At 35.4% G+C, this 27002-nt stretch overlaps 1 protein-coding gene across 2 annotated transcripts; it reads left to right on the top strand.

Moving 5' to 3' along the window:
* Positions 1-1851: 1851 nt before the first annotated feature.
* LOC113233401 (tetratricopeptide repeat protein 14 homolog) lies at positions 1852-26179 on the top strand. 2 transcript variants are annotated; one of them, XM_026468527.1, is made up of 19 exons: positions 1852-2009; positions 2167-2467; positions 3203-3279; positions 5943-6065; positions 7799-8019; positions 9467-9607; positions 9697-10373; positions 10544-10779; positions 11014-11186; positions 21336-21485; positions 21876-21950; positions 22609-22791; positions 23040-23133; positions 23324-23455; positions 23918-24147; positions 24483-24665; positions 24792-25034; positions 25115-25231; positions 25422-26179. In XM_026468527.1, exons 2-19 carry the CDS (start codon positions 2170-2172, stop codon positions 25588-25590), a joined length of 3522 nt encoding a protein of 1173 aa, XP_026324312.1. In that variant the 5' UTR covers positions 1852-2009; positions 2167-2169; the 3' UTR covers positions 25591-26179. The 2 variants fall into 2 exon arrangements, with proteins under 2 accessions (XP_026324312.1, XP_026324321.1); XM_026468536.1 differs by lacking the exon at positions 1852-2009 and having other exon boundaries at positions 2170-2467; positions 23918-24138; positions 25422-26177.
* Positions 26180-27002: the final 823 nt, after the last annotated feature.

Genomic DNA, 27002 nt, shown 5'->3' with positions numbered 1-27002 from the left:
ATTTCCGTAGTCGATCTACTCCCGTTCTCTGTCCGACATCCTTCCGAAACAATTACTGTCAAATAAGTATTACTCGACCAAATAAAAAAACAATGTCAAGTATGAAGCTTCATTCGTATCATGTGTCTTTTAATTTGATCGAGCGTTACTTATTTGACAATAATCGTTTCGGACGGATGTCGGACGGAGAACCCCCAGAAGTAGAAGTCGTCAATGTCAACAACAAACAATCTCAAATAATGTACATAATTTTTGTAATCTTTTTTTTAAATTTTTTTTCCGAGAAATCGAAGTGACTCGGTGAAATTCGGCGATTAATTGCTTACAACACTATTATTTAAAAAAATAGATTGAGGACGTAACTGTTCTCAGACGTTTCCGAGTAACTCAAAAATGCATTTTATTTTGAATTTCTTGCGAAAACAGTACTTCAAATATGTTTTGTCATATTATCTAATGTTTCAACAAAATTTACGTATTTTTTTTAAACTCAATTATGCTAATAATTGTTTGTTTATTGTTTCGTTGATTGCATTCAAAGTTACATAATCACCTTCTTTAGCTGTCAAATTTGTCCTCTTATTTGGTGACGACTATAGTTAGACAAGTTTATTTTATAATTCACGCTAAATAAAACTTCAAAAGATATTTCTAAACGTAGAACATAATATGAGTTCTCAAAATTATATATTTCCAATTTTTTCAAAATTTTCAGGGAATTATCCGGAAAATTTTTCACATACTTGAAATTTTTCGGAAATTAGCAGTAGACTCATCGAGTATGTAAGACGCTTTTCATAGACCATACTATAGCGTGGGTGTTGGCACAAAGGACTTATATCCAAACAAAAAATCCTAAAAAAAAGTTATTGGGGTGTGAACAATTTTGTCTATGGTGTGGTATTATTAGGTATGAGTACAATATAATAATAATATTAAAAATAATAATCATTTATTTCGGAACTGGTCCATAATTTGTTATTGTGTTTGTTGTTGTTGTTATTATAGCTTTTTCTGAATATCTAATCGAAACTATATATCGATATTCGAAATTGGATTTCATAGCTATAAATTTTCTGAAACTTTTCGAAGCTATATATTTTTCGAAGCTATATATTCATTGTTGCAGCCGGCGTGCGCTCTGCATTGATACATTGCCATTGCTGATATTCGGAATCAGATTTCAAAACTATCATCATCATCATCAACCCAGTTGTACGTTCCACTGCTGGGCACGGGTTTCCTTTCAGACAAGAGTTTAGGCCACAGTCCGCCATGCTGGCCCAATGCGGGTTGAGGACTTCACACGTTTTCCAAGTATTGTGAACCTTCTTCGAGGAGCAGGTTTCATCACGATGCTTTCCTAAAGCTCTTGATAAATTTCAAATTAAATTTCGCACATAAATTCCGAGAAACTCAGAGGTGCGAGCCCGGATTCGAACCTACGACCTTCTGCTTGAGAGGCAGTAGGTCAAACCATTATGCTACCACGGCTTGTAAACTATATATTATTGGAATTGGATACAATATAAATAATAATATAATAATACAAATATAATATAATAATACAAATACAATAATTTCCATCAAAAAATTAACTTCCCTTCATACAATATACAGTGTCGAAAATGCACAAAAAAACGGTTTCGCGTCGATATCCACTCAGTCAATATTTGATACGAAGCAATATCAGTATACAGTTTGGAAAAAATACGATTTAAAATACGCGATGCGGAGCAATATCGATATATAATTTCTAAAATACACGATATCGGATATTCGATATGGCCACAATATATAGATTCAACAACTATATACGACTTGTAACGCCCATCCCTAGTGTGGACGCCATTTTAAAAATCATTCATTGAAAATTATTACTTTTTTCGGTGTGGTTGTGGTGTAATTTTTGTTAATTCACTAGTGCTAGTAGTGGGTCTTGTTTCCCCATGTATATTTTATTCGGAGGTTCATTTATTTAGTTAAATCTGTGCTGAAGAGTTGCAGAGGTAAATAAGTTGCTCACTCAGGTCAAACGGAATATAATGCGATAAAAATAAAACAAAATGGCTACCCGGCAATTTTCACTTTTTATTAAATACTGTAAATGTATTAAATGTTCGTAATTGACCAGGATTGATGTATTAATATTTTGATTTCGTGCAGAACATGGAGCCGACCCTGGATGCGTCGTTGGTGGCGCAATCCATTAACTATCATGGACAGCAATTACAAAAAACTTGGGAGGCCGAACGCGGCGAGGACGATTTAGCGAAAGTTGGCGTGGGAGCTTTGGACTATAATGCGTTCCAAACAAGGCACAAGGCTCCATTCGCGGACCGTGGCAGGAGGTTAAGACTACACCAGTTCATAGCTAAAGAGGCTAATGTGCTGTTTGACGCATCCTTGATGGAGGAAGCTCCGTCGTCGTCTACTTTAGGTACTGACTCCACTACGCCGGAAGACAGTAAGTGTTATCTACTCTAATAGACAATAGTTATGGATACCTATTGTAGAGCATGTACCATATCCATGTATCGTGTAGCATTAATCTTCCCTAAAAAAATTGTGTGGCAATAATTTTGATCGCATATTTCATTCCACAATTATCAATTGGTGCCTGACTGTAATTTGCAATTTGATAGTTGCACTATTTCATAAAATGTAATTATTTGAATGTAATTTATATGGCATCTAATTAATGTCAGTGTTGGACTTGACGCTTTAAAGAAGGTAGGTAGTTTTTGTAGTGTAGAGGTCTTTGTGGCTGTTCATAAGTTTCAAGCTATCAATGTATGTCATGTTGAAGGTCGTTTCAAACTTGTATACAAAAATGTTGTAAATTAAAACGGACAGTGAAAATAAATCTAAAGCATTGACTTACAATTATATGGACGTCGGGTTCGCGCTAAAAAGTGTCTGAACTTATAGGGTGTTAAATATACAGAGCGTCAGAGCGTGTTTGACTGACAGCGAAGCAAGCAAAATTAGACAGTACTGCGATGACATTACAATTTAAATTCAATGTTTTAGCTTTTTCATATTCCTTTACATGTCACTACGTTTAAATAGGTTGACTTGGGACATTTTTTTCATGGTTTTTGTATTAGACCCGTCGTCCATTTATTTGTAAGTCAATGATCTAAAAACATAAGTTAGATTTATTGTCCATCTACCTAGCAGCAAACATTTTACATTCCAGATTTGTATGCCCTGATGCCACCGTTTGAGACCTTCTTAAGTGTGGATAAATCAGCCAGGCTTCGGCATTTCTTTGACGTAAGTATTTACTTTTATACATAAAAATTACAAATAGCTACATGCATAGCTATTTCTAATCCAATACAATGTCATTGTGCACATCGCACCTATAGAACAACAAGGATGAAAATGCAAAAATTTTGATAAGTAACAATAATAGGAAACAACTTTGAAACTATTCAGATTGAATGTGTACAATATTGACTATTAAGTAATTTGCCATATTGCCGCTAGAGCAAGTTGGGTTGTTGTGTAATTGGAGAGGGACTATAATTCACAAATGACTCATGACCCAGTTGAACCCAGATTGCACACGAGGATAGGAGAGCATGAGTTGCATCACCATGCTACAATGATGTTTTGGTAATAACCAGAGCCATTTTCTTTTCATATTTCAGAGAATAACATTGACTTAACTGGGTTTTGTGTCATTATATCATAAGCCATATATTGTTATATCATATATATATATTATTATATTATAAATAGTTGTTTAGGTTTATATAATATGTATAAGAGGAGTAAAAGCAAATTAATATAATAATATAAAATTAATTAAAAAAGTAAATTAATATCATTATTAGTTATATGCTCTTCTGTTCAGGAACATTTTGAGAAGATATTATTTTCTGTTCTGTAAACATTTTCATACTGCATAATTTCATCAGGAAAGGAAGACTTGATAAATATACTTGATTGTTAATAAGTTTTGAAGTTTTGTATTAAAACAATTACTATTGCATCATGACTTTTATATTATTATTATTGTTAGGTGAAAGCACTTTCTACTGTTAAATTAACATAACTCTGAAAATGTATACTTAATGGTTACTGCTAGTATTAGAAACTAAAACCAAAGTATATTGAAGAATTGATATAAGTAATAATTAACCACCAATCTAAAAATTAACATTTATTTTAACGCTAATGTTCTGACTATATGTCATGTTCTTCTGGTATTCTTAAAGTTAATAAACATTTTATAAGAATAACGACGTAACTGTAGGGACCTGCCAAAATAATAAATTAATACCATGCAAAATATTAATCTTCGAATAATGCAACATTTTGACAAGTGAGCCTATATGGTTATTAATGATTTTTTGCAAGAATGACTACAATAAATACCAATCGCAAAAAAATCATTAAAATTAAAAAATATGTTTCAAAACCGTATTTCTCAAAAATGACATTTTTACATTAATTCCATTCGGAAGGTGGAACATGTAAAATTGAAATTTTGTGTGGTGGCCGCTATACCATTCTGCTAAGACACTTGATGGCGGCGTTCACGCGATAACGCAGGATCGGCCATTTGGTGACTACACCGTGATCAGCAAAGAACCGTTTTGAAGCTTTGTGCCAGAAACGCAAAATGCCAAACAGGCAGAAAGTCAGAGTAGCAGACTGCCAGATTCGCAGAATGCCAGATTAGCAAAATGGCAGGTTCTCAGAATGCCAGATTCTCAAATTGCCAGACTCCTCGGATGCCAGATTCGCAAAATGCCAAATGTCGCTGTCAGGAACAGGCGTCTCTCCTCCTGACGCACGAACTAATGTCCAGTAATTGACGTCACACATATGAAATAATTAAACGAGGTTCTGATGTTTTATTTATTTACTTGGTACTTGGTGTAACGGGCTAGTGTCCGCAACTCGACGTCAAGGCGCCTATTTTGCATATTTTTGTTTTTATTTATTTATTGCAAATATATAAATATATAAAAAAAAATAAAAGCAAAATGTAGTTTCCTCTTAACTACTGCATAACTGATCTTCCTATTATAAAGAAACTTGCTAATTTTACTACTTCAATTAAGTATTTTTGGTAACTTATATTGCTATATATATTAGTACGTACACATACTTTTAAATGTATTAGTTTTTTAAGAATTCCAAATTGGTTAATCAAATCAAATCAAAAATCATTTATTCTCAGACAACTACAGTCCATATTTTACAGTTATAATATTAGCTTAGACACTTCAATAGGTTTACACACATTAAAATAAACAAAAGGCAACTTAATATTTAGTAGTTAAAGAAAACTACATTTTGTTTTTAATAAATAAGTAAAACATCAGAAAGTCGCTTCTTTATTTCAGACGACTAACGTCCACTACTGGACATTAGTTCGTGCGCCAAGAGGAGAGAGGTCTGTTCCTGACAGCGACATTTGTAATTTTGAGAATCTGGCATTCAAAACCCAAAGAACATGTTAAAGCAAAACTGTATGTCCGTGTGCAGTAGATGTGTAACTAAATAACAGTGACATGTCTAAATATTACTTTATGAAATAGTTCTAATATTTATTGATTACACATCGCATTTATACATACACACAACAGACAGACACGGGCGCTCGCGAAGAGATAAACTAACAAATTTTTCTTTGTCTGAATTTGTAATATAATCTCCTGAAATTAAGAATATAAGAACTAGTTGAAATATCCATCACTTCTACAAATGGTTTGTACATTGCTTTTACCAAGAGGTAAGGTGCTACATATCGAGAAACCACTACAATCTATTTACGAAGCCTTCCTGTGCAAGTTAGCTTCATCTATTTGAAGAGTACATTCCATAGCCTATTATATTTGGGATCTATAGTTTAACATTGTAATTTTGTATAGTGTTCTGTGAATAAAGTTATTATTATTATATCAAAAAATATTTGACAGAATGTGAAGACAGGAGAACTGATAATAGGGGCTGTCATCAATCGCACGGCATCTGGGATGATGCTGAAAGTACTATGCACGGCTGGGCCTACATCTAGATATGTTGCAGATATCAATGTGAAGGTATTGCACAATGTTTTGAAAGTAGAGCTATGTTCCTAAACTTTGTACTCTAAAATTTCTTAAGGATTATTTTTGTTCTAACTTACAATACAATATGCTATTTTTTTGCTTTGTTTGTAGTTTAAATGAAATTGTTGGTAATTGGGACAATGACTGACTTAACTGACTTCAATTTACAATTATAATTTAAAATATATTAATACTTAGTAGGACACAATGCCCTGATGTTTGTTTCTGGAAATAACAAAGAAATTTAAATCAGCTGAAAGGGCATGAAGTGAATACGAGGAAGACGAAAAAAATTAAGTGTGTTTTTTTATGGTGGAAATATATTTCTGTGTATCTATTTAGCACTTTTTATAATGAGAAATTAGTTCCCTATATCCATGTGTGTATTATTATTTGTTCTTTAATTTTGCTTAAATTATAATCGATTAAATGTCATGAATTATAATCAAGCATATCAATATCACTAAAAATTGAAATTGATATTTGCTTTTCTAATGGGATGAAAATGACCCCTAAATTTAGAATTAGCAATGGATACACAAGTTATACAGGGCGTAAATTTGAGACGGGGCAGTAAGGCCAGCCACCTTAGTTGTTTTGGTTACAGGAAAACGGTTCTAGAAGACTATCCATGAATTTCGAAGATATTTTTATTGACATTCACAGATTTTGAAAAAATGGTACAGTAAGCAAGATAAAAGGCAATTTTTACAAAACTTTTTTATGCCATTCGATCCGGTCTCTGTTAAAGATCAATAGGTCTCTATGCGACCAACTGAGGTAAGAGTACTCAAAATGTCAAATCGCAAAAACTTTTTACCATACATTCTGTAGGGACATATTTAGTAATCAGTTATTCTAGGTAGTTAAGGAAACTAATAAATTGACAACATATTATGTATTAGTTAAATGAAATTTATAAAAAAATACAACAGTGTTCAACTATTGATAGATGCACTTGCAGTAATTCTCAATGGAATCCATCCAAGTAAAATTTCAGCCGCTTATTGTTCTTTGCGGAAGCTTGCTTGAAGGCTTGTTCAATTCGAGCACTTACATTTTTTATGTTATTTTGCTTTTTGTTATTGTTTTTATTTTGAAATACATAATATTTTCAAATTTTCTTAACCTAGAATAACTAATTACTAAATATGTCCCTACAAAATGTATGGTAAAAAGTTTTTTGTGATTTCTGACATTTCGAGTACTCTTACCTCAGTTGGTCCCATAGAGACTATTGATCCTTAATAGAGACTGGATTGAATGGCATAAAAAAAATTGTATAAATTGCCTTTTATCTTGCTAAGTGTACCATTTTTTCAAAATCTGTGAATGCCAATCAAAATATCTTCAAAATTCATGGATAGTCTTGAACCGTTTTCCTGTAATTACAACGTTTAAGGTGGCTGGCCTTGCAGCCCCGTCTCAAATTCAGCTTTTTAAATGATTTTTTAGTACAAAACATTGAGTTGAACATTTTGAATATAAAATGTTTATATATTTCTACAGTCTTTCTATGGTTTAGAGACAACATAGTTTGCTTTATAATTGATCTAAAATTTGCAAGTTTAAAAAAAAATTCTTCCAGTCTATTCTTTTTCATTAAATATAATCCAAGATAGGTTTTAAATATGTGAGTTTATTGTATGTAATTAAGAGACAATGTATTCTATATGCTTGCTTACTTTAATTGTACTGTTTGAAAAGAAAAATTCTTTCTGCAGGCATTTTTACCAGTCACAAATATCATACCAGCAGTGGACAAGAAAAATGTGTCAAGAAACTACCTGATGAATGACACAGTGTGCTGTGAAGTCATTGAAGTGATCCCTGACACGGATAAAATGGTGTGCGGCATGAAGGGAGTGACCCGGGGTCCCGATGACCCTCCTCCTAAGCCACCTCTCGGTCTCCTCAGCACTGATGACTTTCCCCTCATATACAAGTATGTACACAAAATTATAACTGCTTTCTAATCACAAGTCTACGTTACACAGTTTTTACAGGGTGGCCTTTTATAAACACTTTTATTATATATAATATTCGTATTGTTTTCTATATAATATTATTTATTACATATTTACCTATGTACTAGTATTTTATCAAGATCTTGAGGCCTTAAAGACAGTGGTATTTATTTTTGGTAAAGAAGAAGAAAATTATCTGGTGTCAATAAAATGAAGATGAGGATTGTTATACAAAACAATAGAGACATTCATATCAGAAAAAAGGAAAAAATACAAATGGGAAAAATGTGAAATGGAACAACTGAAGATAATTGATATTGGCTCTTATTAGATTCAACATTTGATGACAAAAATAATACCGTGCTTTTAACCAAAAAGATCTGCAGTGTGGTTTGTCTATTTACACAACTGCTTTATTATTGTGGTGTCACTTTGGTAGGTATACTTTATTGCATAACAATGGAAGAGCAAAGTGAATAAATGTTTTCACTTGTGTCTGGTCACTTTTCAGTACAAAACACACATATCACCATACTTGTGAAATGATTGCATTGCATGACATTGTTTAAAATTGACAATATGGGAAAGACACACTTATTGGAATACAAACAAGGATGTACTTTGTAAGCTGTACTTGGAAGAGTATATGGCATATGTAGATAATGTTGAGGATATTGTGCAGACTTTGTAATGTTGAAACAATTTACATATTATGTATAAATTTGAAAAGGTCAGTACAAAACTTTAGGGTCACTTCTATCTGATGTCTCTAAAAGGAAACTTGTTATTCTGTATTAAAGCTAATTTTAATATTCCAGCATTAACTCGAAAGGTTAAGATTGGATTTTTATAATCAGCGTTTATGGATGTTCGAGTAATTAATTTCTAATAAAAAGGACTAGCTACCGGCAATTATTGGTTTAGCTGATGTGAGGCTCCGCGAGATGACACGATTTCGCGCGTGATTTGGCAAAGTAGCGCGGCGACGGCGCGTGCGCCTGGACATGGCTCGGAGGCCATAATGACGAGGCCCCCATCACATTCTAGGGTGTTCTTTTCTAGGTGTAGCAACGACCTCCAAGACCTCTGTCACATTTACTGCATTACATTGTGACTGTAGCTGAGACGTTTTGGTAATATTAATGTCACATTATCGAGATGGCATCACCTAATCTATGATGTTCTGTTTGTGTGTGAAAGAAATAAAAATATAAATTTTTTGAACAGCTCAATGGAACAGGTGAGGATAACGTATGTGTGACATTAACCAGACTCTTTTGTATAGGATTTCAATGCTTGAAACTTTTCAATAAATAAAATTTTCAAGATCTCATATAATAGTGGAATGACTTCATCTCATTAAACACGACAGTAAAATGGTTTTATAACCTATTCAGATGTCTTATATATTTATTTTCCTCACAGGAAAACTGTGGATATGAAGGGCGAGAGCTATGAAGCCATTTTGGAGAAGAGCCCTGGCTTCAATAATCCCAACTGCGTCCAATATCTATCTGAAATCCTTGGAATCGCCAACATGCATTGCACTAATTTTGCATCATTACGGTAAGTGAACTATCAACTACAGTCCCACACATTTTATTAAAGCATTTTTCTATTAGATTTCAATTCATATTTATTGTATGTTTAAACAGAGGAGGATTCTCGCAGTCTGAATACGCGGATGAACTTCGCCAAGCTCAAGCTAGCAAGTGGGCATTCCGTTCTGTCGCCGAAGGCATAGAGCACTTCAAGGCTGGTAGACATTCTGAAGCCTTTCAATGCCTGAACAAAGCACTAAGCATCGACCCGAGGAATGTTGAAGGTCTCGTTGCGAGAGGTGCTCTTTATGCTAACAGTGGAACATTCAAAAAGGCTATAGAAGATTTTGAAACATCATTGAAGCTAAATCCAAATCATGCAAATGCTCGAAAGTATTTAGGGGAGACGTTAGTAGCACTGGGTCGAAGTTACGAGGATGAAAACAAAATTACTGAAGCACAGAAGGCTTATGAAGACTGTTTGGCTATCATACCATTTCATGAGGAGGCTCAGAATTCTCTCGATTTCTTGAAGAGTAAGACTTCTACAACAAAACCCTTGATTGAGCCAGCCGAGTTGCTGTTGCCTGGTTTAACTGGAGCTAAATCGTTTGAGATGAAAGAGACATTAAAACAGTTGTTAAATTTGACTGAGAAGAAAGAGAAGAAGAAGAAGAAGAAACGTGGCAAGGGTAAGAAGAAGAGATCAAGCAGTTCCTCTTCATCTACGAGTGAATCATCGAGCTCCAGTTCTTCGTCTGAGTCATCTTCGTCGTCATCCGATACCAGTGGTAAGACTTTTTTATTACACAGTTCTTTTGAAGAATTTTAGAAGTTTGCGAGATCAACCATCGTGTTCAACATTTTGACAAAACCAGTATTGTAAGAGACATGACAACTTCGTCACGGAGGAGAATACTCTATACCAGTCCTATCTATTTTATTTATATTTCTCCCGCAGACTCTGAAGGGCCCAACCGTAAGAAGAAACGACGCTCTCAATCGAACAACAAACGTCAGAGGTCTCTGTCACCGCTGAGCAAGCGCATGGCGATGTTAGGTGACGGCGATTCTACGTCGCGCACGCACAATTCGCAGTTCAACCACCCCTACGGGTACCAGCCACCACCGCCACCACAGGAGGAGCCTGCGCCGCCGCCGCCGCGCTCGCAGGCCGATATTGACTATGAATTAAAGGTATCTTTATAGGAATCCCAAAACCGGCAGTGATCGAAACGATTCTTGCTATTTTGGCACCTATCACAATTGTTTGTATCAATAAATTGTACAGCGACAAAAACCAATGATTGACCTTTTAGTTCTAACTTTATGAAATTTTATTATACCCAAAATAATATAAAAATTGTTCATTGGTATTAGAGACATAATGATCGTCGTTAATGTTCCTCACGAAATTTCTTATGTTGTCAGGTTCGCAAGTTCCTAGAGATGACTAAAGAAGACAGTGACTATGAGGACAAAGTCCGCAATTTCCTAGAAGAGACGCAACAATACAAACGCAATCGCAAGATGCAGGAGCTAGGCCAGCAGACGCAGCCCGTCGGCGCGGACCATGATAAGAAAAAGAAAAAGAAGAAAGACAAGTTTGTATTTTTTTACATTGACACTACATTACTACGTTATCTGATATCATTAATCAACTGTCAGCTATCAATTATGATTTTTAGTCTCCATCCAAATTTACATATTATCTTTGGTTACTCAGTACTAAAATGTTGTACTAAAATGTTGAGATGTGGCATCTTGAAGTTATCCAAAGAAGTCTGCGCTTATAGACCAGTCGTGCCGCCTAACATCTCGCACCGCCTCCACATGCTTAGGAAGTCACCACACTTAACAAAGCAGAAATGCGTTAAGCCAATCAGAAAAACTTTCTGTCCATGAACTTAAGAGCGAAAAAGGCGTACGTTTCGCATCAATTAGTACTAAAGCGGCACGACACACATCCCCAATAAGTCTACGTCATGCGAATTTCCGTTCGCGTCCGTACGTAGTTCACGACGGCTGACCGGCGGCGCCCGAATGGTAGAATTTTAGAATAGCTGGGGTCGAAAAAGGGGGAGTGGGTTAAGGCGATAGGGGTTGATACGTCGTAAATTGGCCATGGTCTAATTAATAGCCATTGATTGTGAGCCGGTCAACAAACCAGTGTTAACATATATCACCAGTATCACTCGCGATTGTATTGTAAACGATGCAGCAGGGTAACGCGCACGCTCAGCACGATTATAATATGACATGCGTGTCGCATAGACTCTGTGCATGCGACTGAGGAGGTAAAGATTAGGCTACAAACTGGACGACAGTGGGCGTGGCGGCGCGGTGGCGACAGCGATGCTGGTGGCGGCTTGCGCGACTTGATCAAAATGTCTAATGTTTCAGCCACGAAAATAACGCAACAGTCGAAGCGTTAACAAGCTGCTTAAATATAATTATTATCCGAGCAGTTGTGAATTGTAAAATCCACCAGTCTCCCACTAAGGCCGGTCCCCGGTATGAAGAAAAACGAAATCAATTATTGATAAACAAAGCCGAGCAGTTGGTACCTCCACCTCACAACTTACCACTCGTCAACTTAAAATATTAAATCTAGGTCGAAAGTTCATTTACTCATTGATTATGTGAACTTATCCGCATCGCAGGCCGATCTTGTACTGCCGTTATAAATTCTTTTGTATTCATAATTAGGTAAGCGATAAGCAATAAAAACAAAATAATTTGTTTTAAACGCTAACGCGCGTAACGACCGCTTTTGTCAGGGCGCGTGGAGCAATTGTTTCGTGCACACTCTGGAACTTTCTCGTACAATTGTTCTGGCCGCCCGCAAAAAACGCGCGTAACGCTCGTGCAAAATTCGCTCTTAGCGAATTTCGCTGCAAGTTCCAGCGCTAGTTTAAGGCCGTTTGTATATAAAATCACATATTTGTAATTGACGCTTGTAACGTCAAGCGAATTCGCTGGGAGCGTCGCGGCTCGTGGCCCTCGAGTAAGTGTACATGCTGTTCTCGACGGCAGCGACGTTGGCGGCGGTGCACGAGGTCGCGCTCCAGTTGAGCGGTGAATGCGCATTCAAATAGTCATAGGGTCGTATTCTAGAACTCTACTCAATGCTCAAGTAAGGATTTGAGTATGGTTTAAAGCACCCGAAATCTTACTCAAGTCCCTGCCATTAGGGTCGTATTTCGAGGGGTTGTTTCCATTGCAATCCTGACTTGAACATTGAGTAAAGTTCTGGAATACGAGCCATAGTGTCGTCTTGTTGCGTCTTATACCTATTTTTCGATCGATCAAATTTAGAGATGTCGTCAGACGAAATTATTTCAGCAGTTTTAGAAAGACCACCAATATGGAATACCAAACATATTGACCATAAAAATACAATAATTATTAATAACTATTAAAAAAACAATAGAAAATTCGTTCATAATTAGAGTGGGATATTGGCAAATATTATAGTCATACGCTTCCACGGTCATCCATTGTTATTATAGAACTTATCCGGATTTTGACTTTAATTTATATGACTATTTCTCAAAATAATTGAACGTAACGAAAAGCACGTTACGAAATACTACAAGAAAATTTAACATTAAGCTTATTATACATTGGCAAAATATAATATTGACATATCTGCCTACTGCCAAAATCATTTTTTTTTGCATTGTCGAAGTCGGGTAATAACTGTACATTCAACTTTGTCCTGTTATGTAACGAAAAATGTTACCAAATACTAGTACAAACATGATCATAACCGAGTTTTTGAATGCCAATGGTTTGTTATAACCTGATATTACAAATGTAATACGCTTATTAAACTTTTAATTTACATGATTACGAAGGGATAAATAAATCAAGACTCACATTATCATGAAAAAGTTCTTTTCTATTAACGTCACGAAAACATTGATCATCACGTTTGCGACTGATTTTCATGAAAAATATGGCCGAGGACGCCAAACCAACAGCCAATAAGGATGATTCTAGTGGTGGCCAAACAAAAATTTAACGGATGAATTCGGAAATTAAGTGAAAGTGGAAATTAAGCGTAACGAAAGAAAAGTAAATCGGTATGACTCATTTTATTTTTGGCATATTACTTAAATTTTTACTATGAAACCACATATAAAATCGCTTTAATATAGAAACTACATTCAATCAAGGTCTGTAGCACAAAAACATGCACCTTTTTAATTTGACATTTCGCATTTTATGAAGCGGCAATTTTATATTTGTGTGAAGAGTAAAAAACATTGTTATGAAAAAGTTGAAATAATTAATGAAATAATAAGATTACACTTTGTACTCTTCGTAGTATTAAAAACTAATGTTTATTCTTTAAAACTTTCATATTTATTTTTGTACTATAGTATTTTTTTCTACTGTTTCGGGGCACACCCCTTTTTTTGTAAATGTACAAATATTTTGAGAAATAAAAAATAAAATAAAAAGGTATTTATTTCTCCACAAAACATAAAGAACACAATACTTAAAAAACGAATAGAAAAAAAAACAATTGAGTGATGTGGACAAAAAGATTAAAGACTCAGCATTGCTGATTTTCAGTCTTCACCTGGCTAGCTGTTCGCTTGCTGCCCCAAGCTAATATGAGTGCTAATATAAGCTAATAGGAGTGTACACTAAGTAATAACCTAACTTTAGTAAAAACTAGTAATAAGTTGAAATTTAATGGCTGTCCGTGTAGATTATATATATTTTTCATACATTTAACCAAAACTTTAAAATTTTGTGCTGCTAGGAGTTTTAATTGGGGACCAGTTGTTACTAGATTTTTGTACAGATAGGAGCCATTGCTTACATCGGTTTTTAAAAGTAAACAACGTTTTAGCGTTTTTTACTGGAGGTGGAAGGTCATTCCAGCACTTACTCGCTGCGAAACGAAAGCTGCCCCTGTACAAAGTCCGAATCCAATAGTCCGAGTATTTATATTAGTAACGTCTGTAATTTCGGTGTAGCTCGCCTTTTTGCTTTCTTTGTTTGTAGTACGAGTAAACGTACTCCTGCGCCCATACTGAATAAAATAATTAGAATTAGTTACTATAAAAACGTCACGTCACAGTCCTAATTTCTTTCTATTCATTTTGATTAAGTTTACAACAATCGACTTACTATTAATCTGACTCACACACATCTGGTATCATAATGTACTCATTATGATATACTTATCATCAAAATGACCTGATCAGCATAAGGACTAGATCGCAAAACGACTAGATATCGAAAGGACTGTATCTTTAAATGGACCACATGGTAAAACAACAAGCTAGCAAAATAACTAGATTTTGTTATTGTTTTTTCCAAAGAACAGTTTTGTTAAACATTTAATATCATCCCAAAAAAATAGAACAAAATTTTTATAATTTGTATTTTTATTTATTTAGGCTACCACGGCCGACGTTACCATCTGAAAAATATTGTGCAATAAAATTACAATAAATATATAAATAATATTTCTGCTATTAAATACAATTTAAATCATAAAATGGAACCAAGTTTAAAACTTTATCTACACACATATCATAAACCCTCTATGATGTGTTCAAAAACCGCAAATTACGACCAGCAATAAAGATAAACTGTTTTCTTAGAAAAATTTTCTTATCTGTGAAAATGTTATTATTGCATAATATTAGCATCGAATTCGATTTTATTATTATATTAAAATTTTGAACATCTCTGAAAAAAAAAATAAACAATTTGATTCGACCTCAATAATTCTAATATCAGTCGAGATGAAGTTTTATTCGAAATGAAATGTCCTTAGAAAACATTTTTAACAAATTTCCTTAGAAGGTGGAAAAAAATAAAGGAAAGGAGCTGCCTCTGTATTAGGGCATGAATTTTTAGTCATCGTCCTAACTTTCATATTATGATCTTTAATGAAAATATAACATGCGCAAATTTTCCTTTTAGTGTAAATCAATACTAAAATTAAGATATGCCAGCGCATTATTTTTTTTAAAATTGCGCGCGTGTGGACCGCCTACTCGATATGCGCGCTAGGCCACCCCCCGCGTCATTGATAAAATACATAAGTTGCAAATTTTCCCTTCATACTTTCACGGGCTTAGGACCGTTAAGTTACAAAAGGCTTTTGTGATGTTATTTTAGAATGTAGACAATTAATTCGAATTCAAGTCAAGATTTTGTTACATTAACGCACGAAAACGAGAGCGGAAGTTATTTATAAGTAAATTGTTTTAGATGTTTGACAAAATTTAATGATATTATTACAAAATAATGATAAAAATAATGCACCTGATAAACACACCTAATTAGGAAAGTTCCTTTCCCGAACTTAACTTCTACTCATTTAAAGCGTTGTGTTACCGAAGGCCATCGAAGAATTTACTTATTGAATTTCAAAGTCACTAAAAATTTTACCATGTGTAGAGAACAAAAGAAAATAATCTTTACTTTTGTTTGTGAGACAAACAAATAAAAGGTTAGCTTCCTACGATGAATTGTAACGAATTAGTATTTAGCAAGTAATAAAAAAAAGAATCTTCCCATCGCCCTTTTGTTATCTACGCACGTGGTGTTTTTTATTAGTGAACTAGAAGCATTTTATAATAATATCAATAAATTTAAACAAAACATCGATTTACGACAAATGTAGTCCGCACTCGTATCGTACACAGAAGTATAAAAATAAAAGCAGGCCATGCCTTTTGCAATAAGGCGTATTTAAAAAATTTGAATCAACTTATGTACATTTAATTAAAATCAAATAAAAATTACCTTAGCGTAACAACTTTAACAGTATTTTAATAATTGCTCAAAATGTAAACCATTCCTCTCCAAGCATATTCTTGCACGTTTTTGAATTTATTCATTTATTCATTTACTATAATTTTTTATAATATTGTCTTGTATTTTGTTCAGCACTGTAGCGTCACTTTTCACTTGTGCAAATGCACTTTCAATTTTTTCGAGGCTTTGGGCCTCCTCCACATACACGCGGCGTTTAATTTCGCCCCACAAAAAAAAGTCACAGGGTGTGAGGTGTGGTGACCTGAGTGGCCATGGAACGGGACCCCCGCGGCCGATCCAGCGATTCCCGTATTCCATATTTAAATAATTCCTCACGTCTATAGCGTAATGTGGCGGTGCACCGTCATGCTGATAATAAAAAGCAGGATGGTTAATGAGGGCTAGCGGTACGTCGTCCATAAAATCAGAGACTATGCTTTGTAGCATATTGAGATAGGTGCCTCCGGTCAGCCGCCCCTCAATAAAATACGGCCCTAGAATTTTATCACCGACAATCCCGGCCCACACATTTGCACTAAAACGCACTTGGTGATAATTGTCTTTTATCATGTGCGGGTTGCGATACGACCACCAATGTTCATTATGTTGGTTGTACAGCCCCACACGTGTGAATAGGGCTTCATCAGTCCATAAAATGACCGCATCGGGGTGTGCGATCAGCCACTCGCAGAAAACTCGACGAGGCAGCGCGTCTGCTTCATGTAGCGTTTGCACTTTTTGTGACGTGACAAAAGTTTTAATTGCCGCCATTTCCGTAACATGCGGTTCCTGAACACATCTAGAGCTTATCCACTCGTGTGACGTTTTTATGAAACTCGCCAGTCGTCTCGTTTCATAAACCCACACTCGTGTTTTAAATGCCTTTCATTATGTAACAGTCACATAAACTACTATTAAATTGCACTTAATAGTGGAAATATTTTTGAGAAAATACAGTGTTGAATTTCTCCTTCGTTGAGTGATTTCAGTTCCATATTATATTTTCTGTCAAATGTAATATTAGTTTTGTTACGGTTCGGGCGGCTAAAGATGCTTCTATTTATTTTCAAACGCTGGAACTCTGCTTCTTTTTTTATGAATGTAGAAATAAGATGAATGTAGGCTTGTGTTGCATTCGAATATTTAAGCGGCGATGTCACGCCTCCAAGGCATTGGTCGTTCTGTGCCTTTCGCCACAAAAAGATATCAAAACTGGGTTTTTAAACCAGACTTTTCGATATAAACTTAGAATTTTCAAATTCATCACATTCTGGACTATATGTTGACAATAGACTGCCAACCATGTTGAATTAAAGATGCAGGTAACAGAGCTGTCATTCTCACAATGTTTTTCCTTTGGGGTGTTGATGTCAGACCAATGTCAGTAGCTTTTTTCCAGGTATTTTTATTGAAATGGTAATCCACCCTGCAACTGTTGCATTTGGGAAAACAATCTTAAATGGGGTACCTATCAGTAGTCCGAAATGATATTTTCCAGAAATAACCTTTGTTCGAAATTTTATAATATCGAAAGTAATTTTGAGAGGAAAATGTTTTTTTTTTTAACCCAACCTAACCTAACCTAATCGTGGCTTTGCGATAAATATTCAACATATCCTGAAAGAACAACTGTTTCGTTATAATTCGGTTTTCGGTGTAATGAAAAAGCGAACAAACGTTAATTGGAAAAAAAATTCTTTCTCAAAATCGCATTTATATTTTCTAATATTTGCACCCACTACATCAAGTATTAATGTGAATAAAGCGTGATAGGTACTTTCATATTTGTTTGGTAATAATGCAAACAAAACAGGTACAATATTTGTGAACTTTTCGCAGCTCTCTGCATCTACATGTACGGTAAATAACTGATAAAAGGGTGGAGGTACTCGTTTAAATGTACCGTCTTCGAAAAAACATTTGTTCTGATCAGCGTACCATTTTAAGATTTGTCGGGTTTTTTGAGAACAAAACAAAATTAAATTATTTTCTTGGTCTAGTTCATATCCAGCAAATAATAAATCGTTCGCTATAATTTGTGAGATTTCAACATCAATTGACTTCAAATATTCTGTACTTTCACATTCAAAAACTTACGTCTAGCTCTGTGTAAAGAGTCCTTAACAGACTTGAAACTTAGCATAGGAAAAAGTTCAGAATCTGTTTCATTACTGTTATTTAATTTTATTGCTTTTTCGAAATTTTCTTTTATTGATTTCATATTTTAGCAAACATTATTCTTTGCCTCGTCAACGACCATATCCCTAATAATTTTATTATGGTCTGCCTTACATAAATGCTGAGCTTCTCGCAATACCACAGTCTTATCTTTATTTATAGTGATCGATGCAAGTGCAGTGCCGTTTATTGCATCTCCAAAGAGAAGTTCCATTTTTGTTATCTGTCACATGACAGTATCTATAACTTCCATATAACACTGCCTGTTTATTTTTGTTACTATTAATGAATAGAAATGGTTTGTGCGTCCATTTTCTTATATAATTCAAATACTATTGCAATAACAACGATTACAAAACGATGACACTTTACAAGCGATCATTAAACGATATACCTAGATTTCAAGTGGTCAGTATCTATTTATCTATTTGTGTCTAAATGTAAAATATATTATAATGCTTTTAAATGGTACACAGGAAGTACCTATAAAGTGAAGTTTGTTCCACTTTGAACTTTATTTTCATTCGTATTTTTTGAACAACAAATTTTTAACTAAACTGTACCGTGTCGTTTTACCATGTGATCTATTTAACGAAATGGTAATTTTCATATCTAGTCGTTTTGCTACCAAGTCATTGTAAGTTGTAGTCTTTCTGCAGAGTCCTTATGCTGATCAGGTCATTTTGAAGATATAGTCATTATGATACCGACCCTTTTTTTTTTAAGTTGATTTTTCAAAAAACAAACAATATAGTTTTTCATTTTCAATTTCTTTTATGATGAAATAAAAAGTGGCAATCATCTCGCTCTAATGAATGTCGAACAGCGTCTCTACCTATCTCACTCTTAAGTGAATGAGTGGCAAGTGTTAAACCATTTAAAAATATTGACCAAGTGGGTTATCTTTTAAAGTAACTTAGAAATATGAAGTGTCAAAGTTAGCGGACATTTTTTTAATAAAACTTTGATTCAAAGAAACTTATTTTTTTTACTAAAGTAACAAACGTTCATTGTTTGATTTGTGTTTGTGATATGGTTGTTTAGGATTACGTTAAAAGACACTGCAATTCTTTAAAATTTGTGATGATAAGTACTTAAAGATGTGGTCAAGAGTGTCGATTTTCAATATTTTCAGAAATATGCTATCACTGTATATTTGAAAGTGAGACATACTTATAGAGTGCGTTATATTCCTAATTCTGAATCCAAAAAATAATAAACTAATGAACTCTACAAATTTTTGTTTTATCTACTACTACTTGTGAACAACATTAGTTATCGAAATCTATGCACACCACTATTATTGCTCCGACTGACGCAGCGGCGACAACAAAGCACATGTCGGCACTGTTTGCAGAGACAGTGCACGCGCGACCTTGACCTAGCGAAGACACGTAAATTATTTGTACTTCCGCTCGTCCGAACACTGCGCCGGTGGCGAACGCGCCACTCGCCTGCAAAATGTATATGTATTCTAACGTCGATTTGACTGAGATGGTGCGACTTTACGCAATAAGTGGTGATAGTGTGAGGCGAGCTATTGAAATGTTCCCATATTGGAGTTTACGCGGAGGAGGTGAATAGTGTCGAAGTTGTTGCATGAGAGGATTATCTCAGCATTTATACTGTGAGACAAAATGTGTTTGTGTTGATCAATTTAAAACAAAATTTACTACGACGTGCTAGAATATGCATTGTGTAAAACGGTGGACATTTTGAACACTTGCTCCGTACCAAGTTAGTGTAAATAACTAAAAAATCAATCATTGTAAATAATTTGATTTCACATTTTTAACTACGTCAAAAACCTCAATTCTTTTTAAATAATAACTTAATTATCTTTTTTAGTACGTAAAACACTTCGATGATAGTTCATAAGTAAAAAATAATTAACATAAGCTAAAACGTAATCATTTCGATAACAGCTTTTTCATCATAACCTAAATGAGTAGGTGAGAGAGAGATGCGAAATCATTGTTATTGTTGCTGTCTCACTTGGCGCTCGCTTGGTAGTATTCCTAATGCACTCGAAATCAAGCGTAAAAGGAATCTATTTATTCCTATGTACGCTCCAAAACAAATTGGTTGATTTATTTTTTGTTCTATCTCATATCCTAATTTTATTTCAGTCTATGTTAAGTTGTAACATGATTTACTATGACATGCATGAATATGTCTCACTTTCAAATACATATACAACCTGTATATGCTATACAATGAATTGATTTGTATTCTCGCCATATTTACAGAGGTTATTCTATATCCGAAACTGAACCCAAATCACTGAAAAAAATTCCAAAATTCTTATTTTTTAGTTAATTGCGGTAAACATCGATTCGCAATCACCTGATCTAACGATCATGCCATTGAAGTGTCGTACTTCATATAATGGGATGTTCTTAGCTAGATAAAGCACTGTGACCATGGTATTTGCTGCATGCCAACTACGCATATAATGACTTTAAAATAACACGATTTTGTAAGACTAAAATAATACAATGGTGAAAGTAAGAATAATATCAGATTGTAATTTGATACGTGATAAAAGTCTTTATCTAAACTATATAGTTAAAACAGTCAAGAGCACATCAAGCTTGACAGTTTGGACAGTTCTTATTGCAAGCGGCATAGAGTTAAATTTAAACGGTTAGTGTCAAGCTTGGCGTGTTCTTGACCCTGTACAAAGCTTCAAAATTCTTCATTATAAGTTGCATATACTTTGCGTTACACTAACTATACAAACTATACCTTGATAAGCTGCTAAGTCTAGTATCATGTTATAGGAAAAAGAAGAAGGAATCAAAACGCAAACGCAAAGAGCAAGAAAGAGAAGAGAAGCGAAAAGCCAAGTTGTCTCGCTCGTCCGCCAACAATGACTACAATCTCCGCGATTTGGAAAACATCAGTGATAAGAAACTGAGAGATGCTATAAGGTAATGCAAGAAACATCTGTTCATTACGCACTGCCAAGTTAGCCAATCTTTTGTATAGGCCCATATTTAGCTATAAAACCTATTAAGTTACACAAAGACCTCCATGTTGTGGAATTTTGAAGAACTTTGGCCTGCAGTGACACAATATGGGCTAGAATAAAATAACACTATTGTATGCACTAACAATATATAGAAATACGTAACACGAAAATATATTGAAGGCAAAGAGAATCTAAAACATTAAAATAAAGCGAACTTAGCTGTACTGTTCGTACATGACAACACGCAAATTTTGTACAAAAGAAAATTACTTCTACTGACAATGCAAACATTGACTTAACATACCTATCCGCTTGCATCCTGTCTTACAAATTGTCCTTAATTTCACAGGAAAGAACTGAAAGGCAAATCCAAGAGAGATCTCAGTTCCGATGGGGAGTATGATAGAAAACACGGTGACAAAAGGTATTTATACGTTTGTCAAGCAGTGTTATGGATTTTTCAGGAACATTTTAAGCCATTAGAAATTTGCGTCGTATAAAAGAGCATGTTTGCATAAACATCCAGAACCCAAAAAGAAGTTACACCTGATCTGCCAACTTTCTAAATTAGACAATTGAATGTACAATGCATCAACCATTTTTTGTAAGCGGTGTAAACCTGCTACGATAAAATTGTGTACAGATTTTTTTTAAGTCTATTTATTTAGGGCTGGATCATTGTTCAAACATGTCAAACATGTAAACAAACAAAAAAATGGAATCCAAACAGATAAATCAAAATATTACCTAACCAACAATAAACACAAAATCTTCTCGTACCTACTTGTTGGCTCAGACAAAATGGATTGAAACCACCCAACATTAAATGTACCAAAACCAACCTGAATAAATAACTGCACCCTGATTGTTCTATCTGAACACACTCCATGAGCAAATAAGTATATCTCTGCATCAGTTTATGTACCATAGTATTTATTTATCTTTTCATTTTCGTAGATGACCATTTGAATTATGAAGTACAGCTGGCTATAAAGAAACATTATGACCGTTCACTGTAGCGATTTCCCGCTTCTAATATGACATCGATTACATTTAATTAAAACTAAATTATGTAACAACAGGATTCTGGACGAAATGCACGGCCTAGAAGAACTAGAATCGAAGTTGAGCGCGTACCACATGATGGTGGAAAAGGAAGTGGGCAAACGAGATGGACGAGGTTCATTGAGCCCCATCGATCAAGCGCCGCCGCCACCGCTCGAGAAACCCAAGTGGAAGATGTCTATGAGCGCTGTTAAAGACGCGTTAGTTACTTTTATGTAGTACAATAATTAAGGGATTAGAAGTGGCGTTCGTGTTGATTTTAGCGCCTAAGTTCGTGTGATAACACGATCCAACGACGGAATGAGACATGGTTATTTAAAATTCCTCAACATGGCTAGGGTCCAAATGTTAATTGGTCAGCCTATTATAAGTGTTTGAAAAAAGATATGCAAATATTATTAATATTAATAGATTTTTGATCGTTATTAAATTAGTTTAAATTTTTCAGAAGGGTAAAGAAGAAGGAGACTCCCGCGCCAAAAGGCTATAAAGAACGCTATGCATTTGAAGACAGCTCTGATGATTCACAAGATCCACCTAAGGTAAATTTACATTGATCAGTTAGTAGTTATTTAATAAAATTGTTAACTATAATTTGTTTAGTATACAGTACGAAATGTACTTTTCTGGAGAATGATGCTATTATGCTACTATACTGGTCGTATGGGATTTGACAGATGTCACACATACGAACACCATTACGATGATGTATAAAATGTATGTACACTACAGCCAACTTCGAGTGGCGATAAGAACGTGTCGGTTCGTCGCGCGATGGCGATGAAGGAACCGCCGCCGCTGCCTTCCGCACCGCCACCAAAGTCGCGCGAGCCCGAGCCACCCGGCACCGAAGTCGCACATGCAGTTCGTATAGCATTATAACATTTTTATCTTCGTCCTGAAAAATTACATACAAATCACATACGAGGTATTCACTCTAAGACGACGTTATGTCTAACTGAGGCCACGGAAAATTCTAGCCGAAAAGACGCGACAGAATTACGTGCGCGCATATTATTTAAGCAGTCGTGACAAAAGAGAAAATGTACTAAAAATAGAGTGCCCAGAAATATTGTTTACAATTGCACGCGCGTTGTATGAGCCGCGTTGTTTTCTGTAGATTGATCCCTAGTCTACTATTGTACATATAAGCACATCTCACCATGCCTCTCTTTAGGACAATAGCAATAGCCTACGTATTTTATCTTGCTACGATCATGGCCTGCTTCCATGTCCTTCATTAGCATATATAATTTTATAAACATATACATATATCATTGATACTAAGCATATACAAATAAACTACAACAACACTGTCCATATCAGGTGCGCAAAGGCAATATAGTTCTCGACAAGTTTGGATCTTTCCGACTGGCACAAGAAGGCGAGACTCCCGTATCCGTCGGCGATGGGCGTCCAGAACAGTTCGTGACACGCATCAAACCACCAAGCCCGTCCGGCCGAAGGCCGCGCTCGCCGCCGTCGCCGAGACGCAGGTCCTCCAATTCTTCTGATGATAGACGTTCGCCGAAACGGTCAAGGAGCAGGTTAGTTGTGTAAGAGATTTAATAAAACAATAACAAAACATATGCGCACAATACACAAGTACTTGTATACAAACATTACACATATAAATGCACATAAAAGACTAAAACACAGTAACACGAGATAAAAGTAATTAAGTAATTATGTTGTAAACTCACGGCAATTTATATGACGTAACTCCTCACAAAGGTATGTTAACATAGTTCAAAGGTATGTTAACATAGTTAGTATTATAGTATTTGAACTCAACCACCATCACCGCTTTAATCTCTACTTCTCATTCGAATTGCACTCGTTTCTCATAAGGGTGGTACTTCGGATGTTGTTGCTATGATTTGTTCGGTAGGTCACGACCTCGCAAGTACCGTTCGCGTTCCGGGTCCCGATCACGATCTGCTTCGAGCGCCAGCGGTTCTGTGGCCTCGCGTCGTCGGCGGTCCGCCTCGCCGCGCTCCCGTTCGCGCTCTGATGCCAGTCGATCGTACTACTCGCGTAGTCGATCACGCTCGCGGTCTGGATCCAGGGAAAGGCAAGTACAAATTTTTTATGATACTACTCATTTCTATTTGGAGCAAGAAAGACATGTTAATATGTAATATATTGTATGTTTATGATACGTGTGGTATCCGAGTTACATTTTATTCCCGTTAAGTAGGTTCCGCCGCTTCAACCGGCGTGGCAACTGGCGCGGCCGTGGAGGCTATGAACGTGGCACTTACTACCGGCCGCGTTTCCACACGTACAACGGCGGCGGCCGGGGACGAGGTCGTGGCGGCGGCGGAGATTTCCGTAGGGATGACGGACGCAGATTCCAGGGCGAATGGAGGGACAACAGGTCGAGAGGTGGACGACCTTTCAGACCGAGGAGAGGCGGGGGTGGTCGCGGTAGACCATTCAGGTAGGTGTAGATATAGCACTAAGTCCTGATGTAATCCTCGAAGTATAGTGACTGGATCTAAGATATTTATGATATTTCAGAGGTGGCTTCCGTGATTTCCGCGACAGACGTGGCCGGTACTCCAGGTCACGCAGTCCTGAAAGAACGCGCAGGTCCAGATCTTTCAGCCCAGAAAGGCGCGAAAAGGACAGAGACAGGTTAGGAACATAATAGGATTCTTCTCAATTCCACTGTAGTTAGTACACAAATACACAAAAAATACAGAATTATATTCAATCAGTTAAATTGTTCTTTGTACTTAGTTTCTCTTTGTTCTGTTTTGTATTATAGGATTAGGTTCTCCACATTACATTGCTTTGCAATGTTATACAAAATCTTGTGTTTCAGCTACTCCCGTTACTCTGAAAGGGACAGCCATCGCAGTGAAGGTGAGTATGAGGAAGAAAGATTCGTGGATAGAAAGGAATATGACGGAAAGTGGGCAGACGGGAATGAGCCGGAACAAAATAACGTCGAGGAAAAACCCGCCCCGCAAGAGCAAGCGCCTAAAGAGTAGAATTAAAAGTAATTCTTGTCGTAATTTAGGTTAGTTTCATAGTTTATGGTTAAGGTGCTGAATACGGTCTCTAATACCAGATTGCAATGCGGCATAGTGATTCCGTGCAAATCCACTATAGATATGGTATTGGAATTGCATACACTGTGTTTGATGTATTGGAGCATGAATTGTTTGATGCGCGTAAATAATTAAATCGGTATTATTTAACCAATTATGTGCACAAATATTTTATTCTTCACTTGTGTGACCTATACAGCTGTAATGTACTCGCATCATTCATGTTTTCGTAATGTACTCACACGTAGGTATCTACATAGTAATTTCATTAGGTGTAAATATAGGTGTGCCAGCCACAAGATGTGCTACTTTTTTCACTACATATGGTTGTGGTGTACGAATGTAACTCTCATTATTACATCAGTAATCGCGTAGTAAGCAAATTAGGTCTCGAAAAAGCAATAACCTAAGTTTTATGTTAGCATTTATAATAAAATTAGACAACCATTCCATAAACTCCAAATTAATACCAACATAAGTCACTAATTATATTTGTTCCTGTATTTTGTTAGGTGGTTGAATTTTAATAAATAATTGATTATTTTAAACCATAAACATGTTTTATTAGTAGTTATTTATACATCACCTGCCCTGTAATACTCGGTAAGTAGCTAATGACGTATGACAACTTTACTGTAAGTTGGATTATGGTCCAAAATCCATATGTCGCACGATAGATGTTTTTGTCGACTACCGTCAATGAGACGTCTCAGGGTCAGCAGCCTCCCTGGAAGACACGCCTGCGTGTGTCTGCTCTGTAGCCACGCCACCCTATTAGATATTATCCATTGTAATACATGTACCATGTATTTTTTCTGAGTGAACTACTATTACTGTAAAAGAAAAAAAGTTATGTTGCGTTACTACGGAGAATTCATTGTAGTCACGCACTATTAAGAGATTGAGTCATTTTCGTATCATAAATCCATTGACCTACTAACAAAGTTAATTCATAAATCCATAACTTCAAAGTTTTGAAAGAGAATTCCATGATTTTTTTTTTTGGATCTTGAATTATACATTTTGTAGATATTAACATATTTTTAATAACTTAACTTCTTTTTCTTCTTGTTTTTAATAACTTATTAAAAAAGAGATCAAAAGCAATTAATTACAAAGGTCAACCAGTACTATCTCAATTTTCTAAAGATTTCACTTTTTAATACCATTTCATACTTCGCAGCGTTGCAAGAAATTCCATTGTTTTTAATAAATAACTGTGTAATAAAAATATTTAAAAATTAGTATTATTATTTAAGAAATCAGTCCCCATAGCATAATAGTCGCGACCCGCGCGACAATCTTGAAATAAGCGCGCGCTATTTGCTATCTAAATTTGATCTGATTGGGAC

Source organism: Hyposmocoma kahamanoa, unplaced genomic scaffold, assembly GCF_003589595.1.
Source record: "Hyposmocoma kahamanoa isolate Upper Pololo Valley unplaced genomic scaffold, ASM358959v1 102, whole genome shotgun sequence".
NCBI lineage: Eukaryota > Metazoa > Arthropoda > Insecta > Lepidoptera > Cosmopterigidae > Hyposmocoma > Hyposmocoma kahamanoa.
The sequence above is the reverse complement of the archived record's forward strand: the minus strand, read 5'-3'. Positions and strand labels throughout refer to the sequence as shown.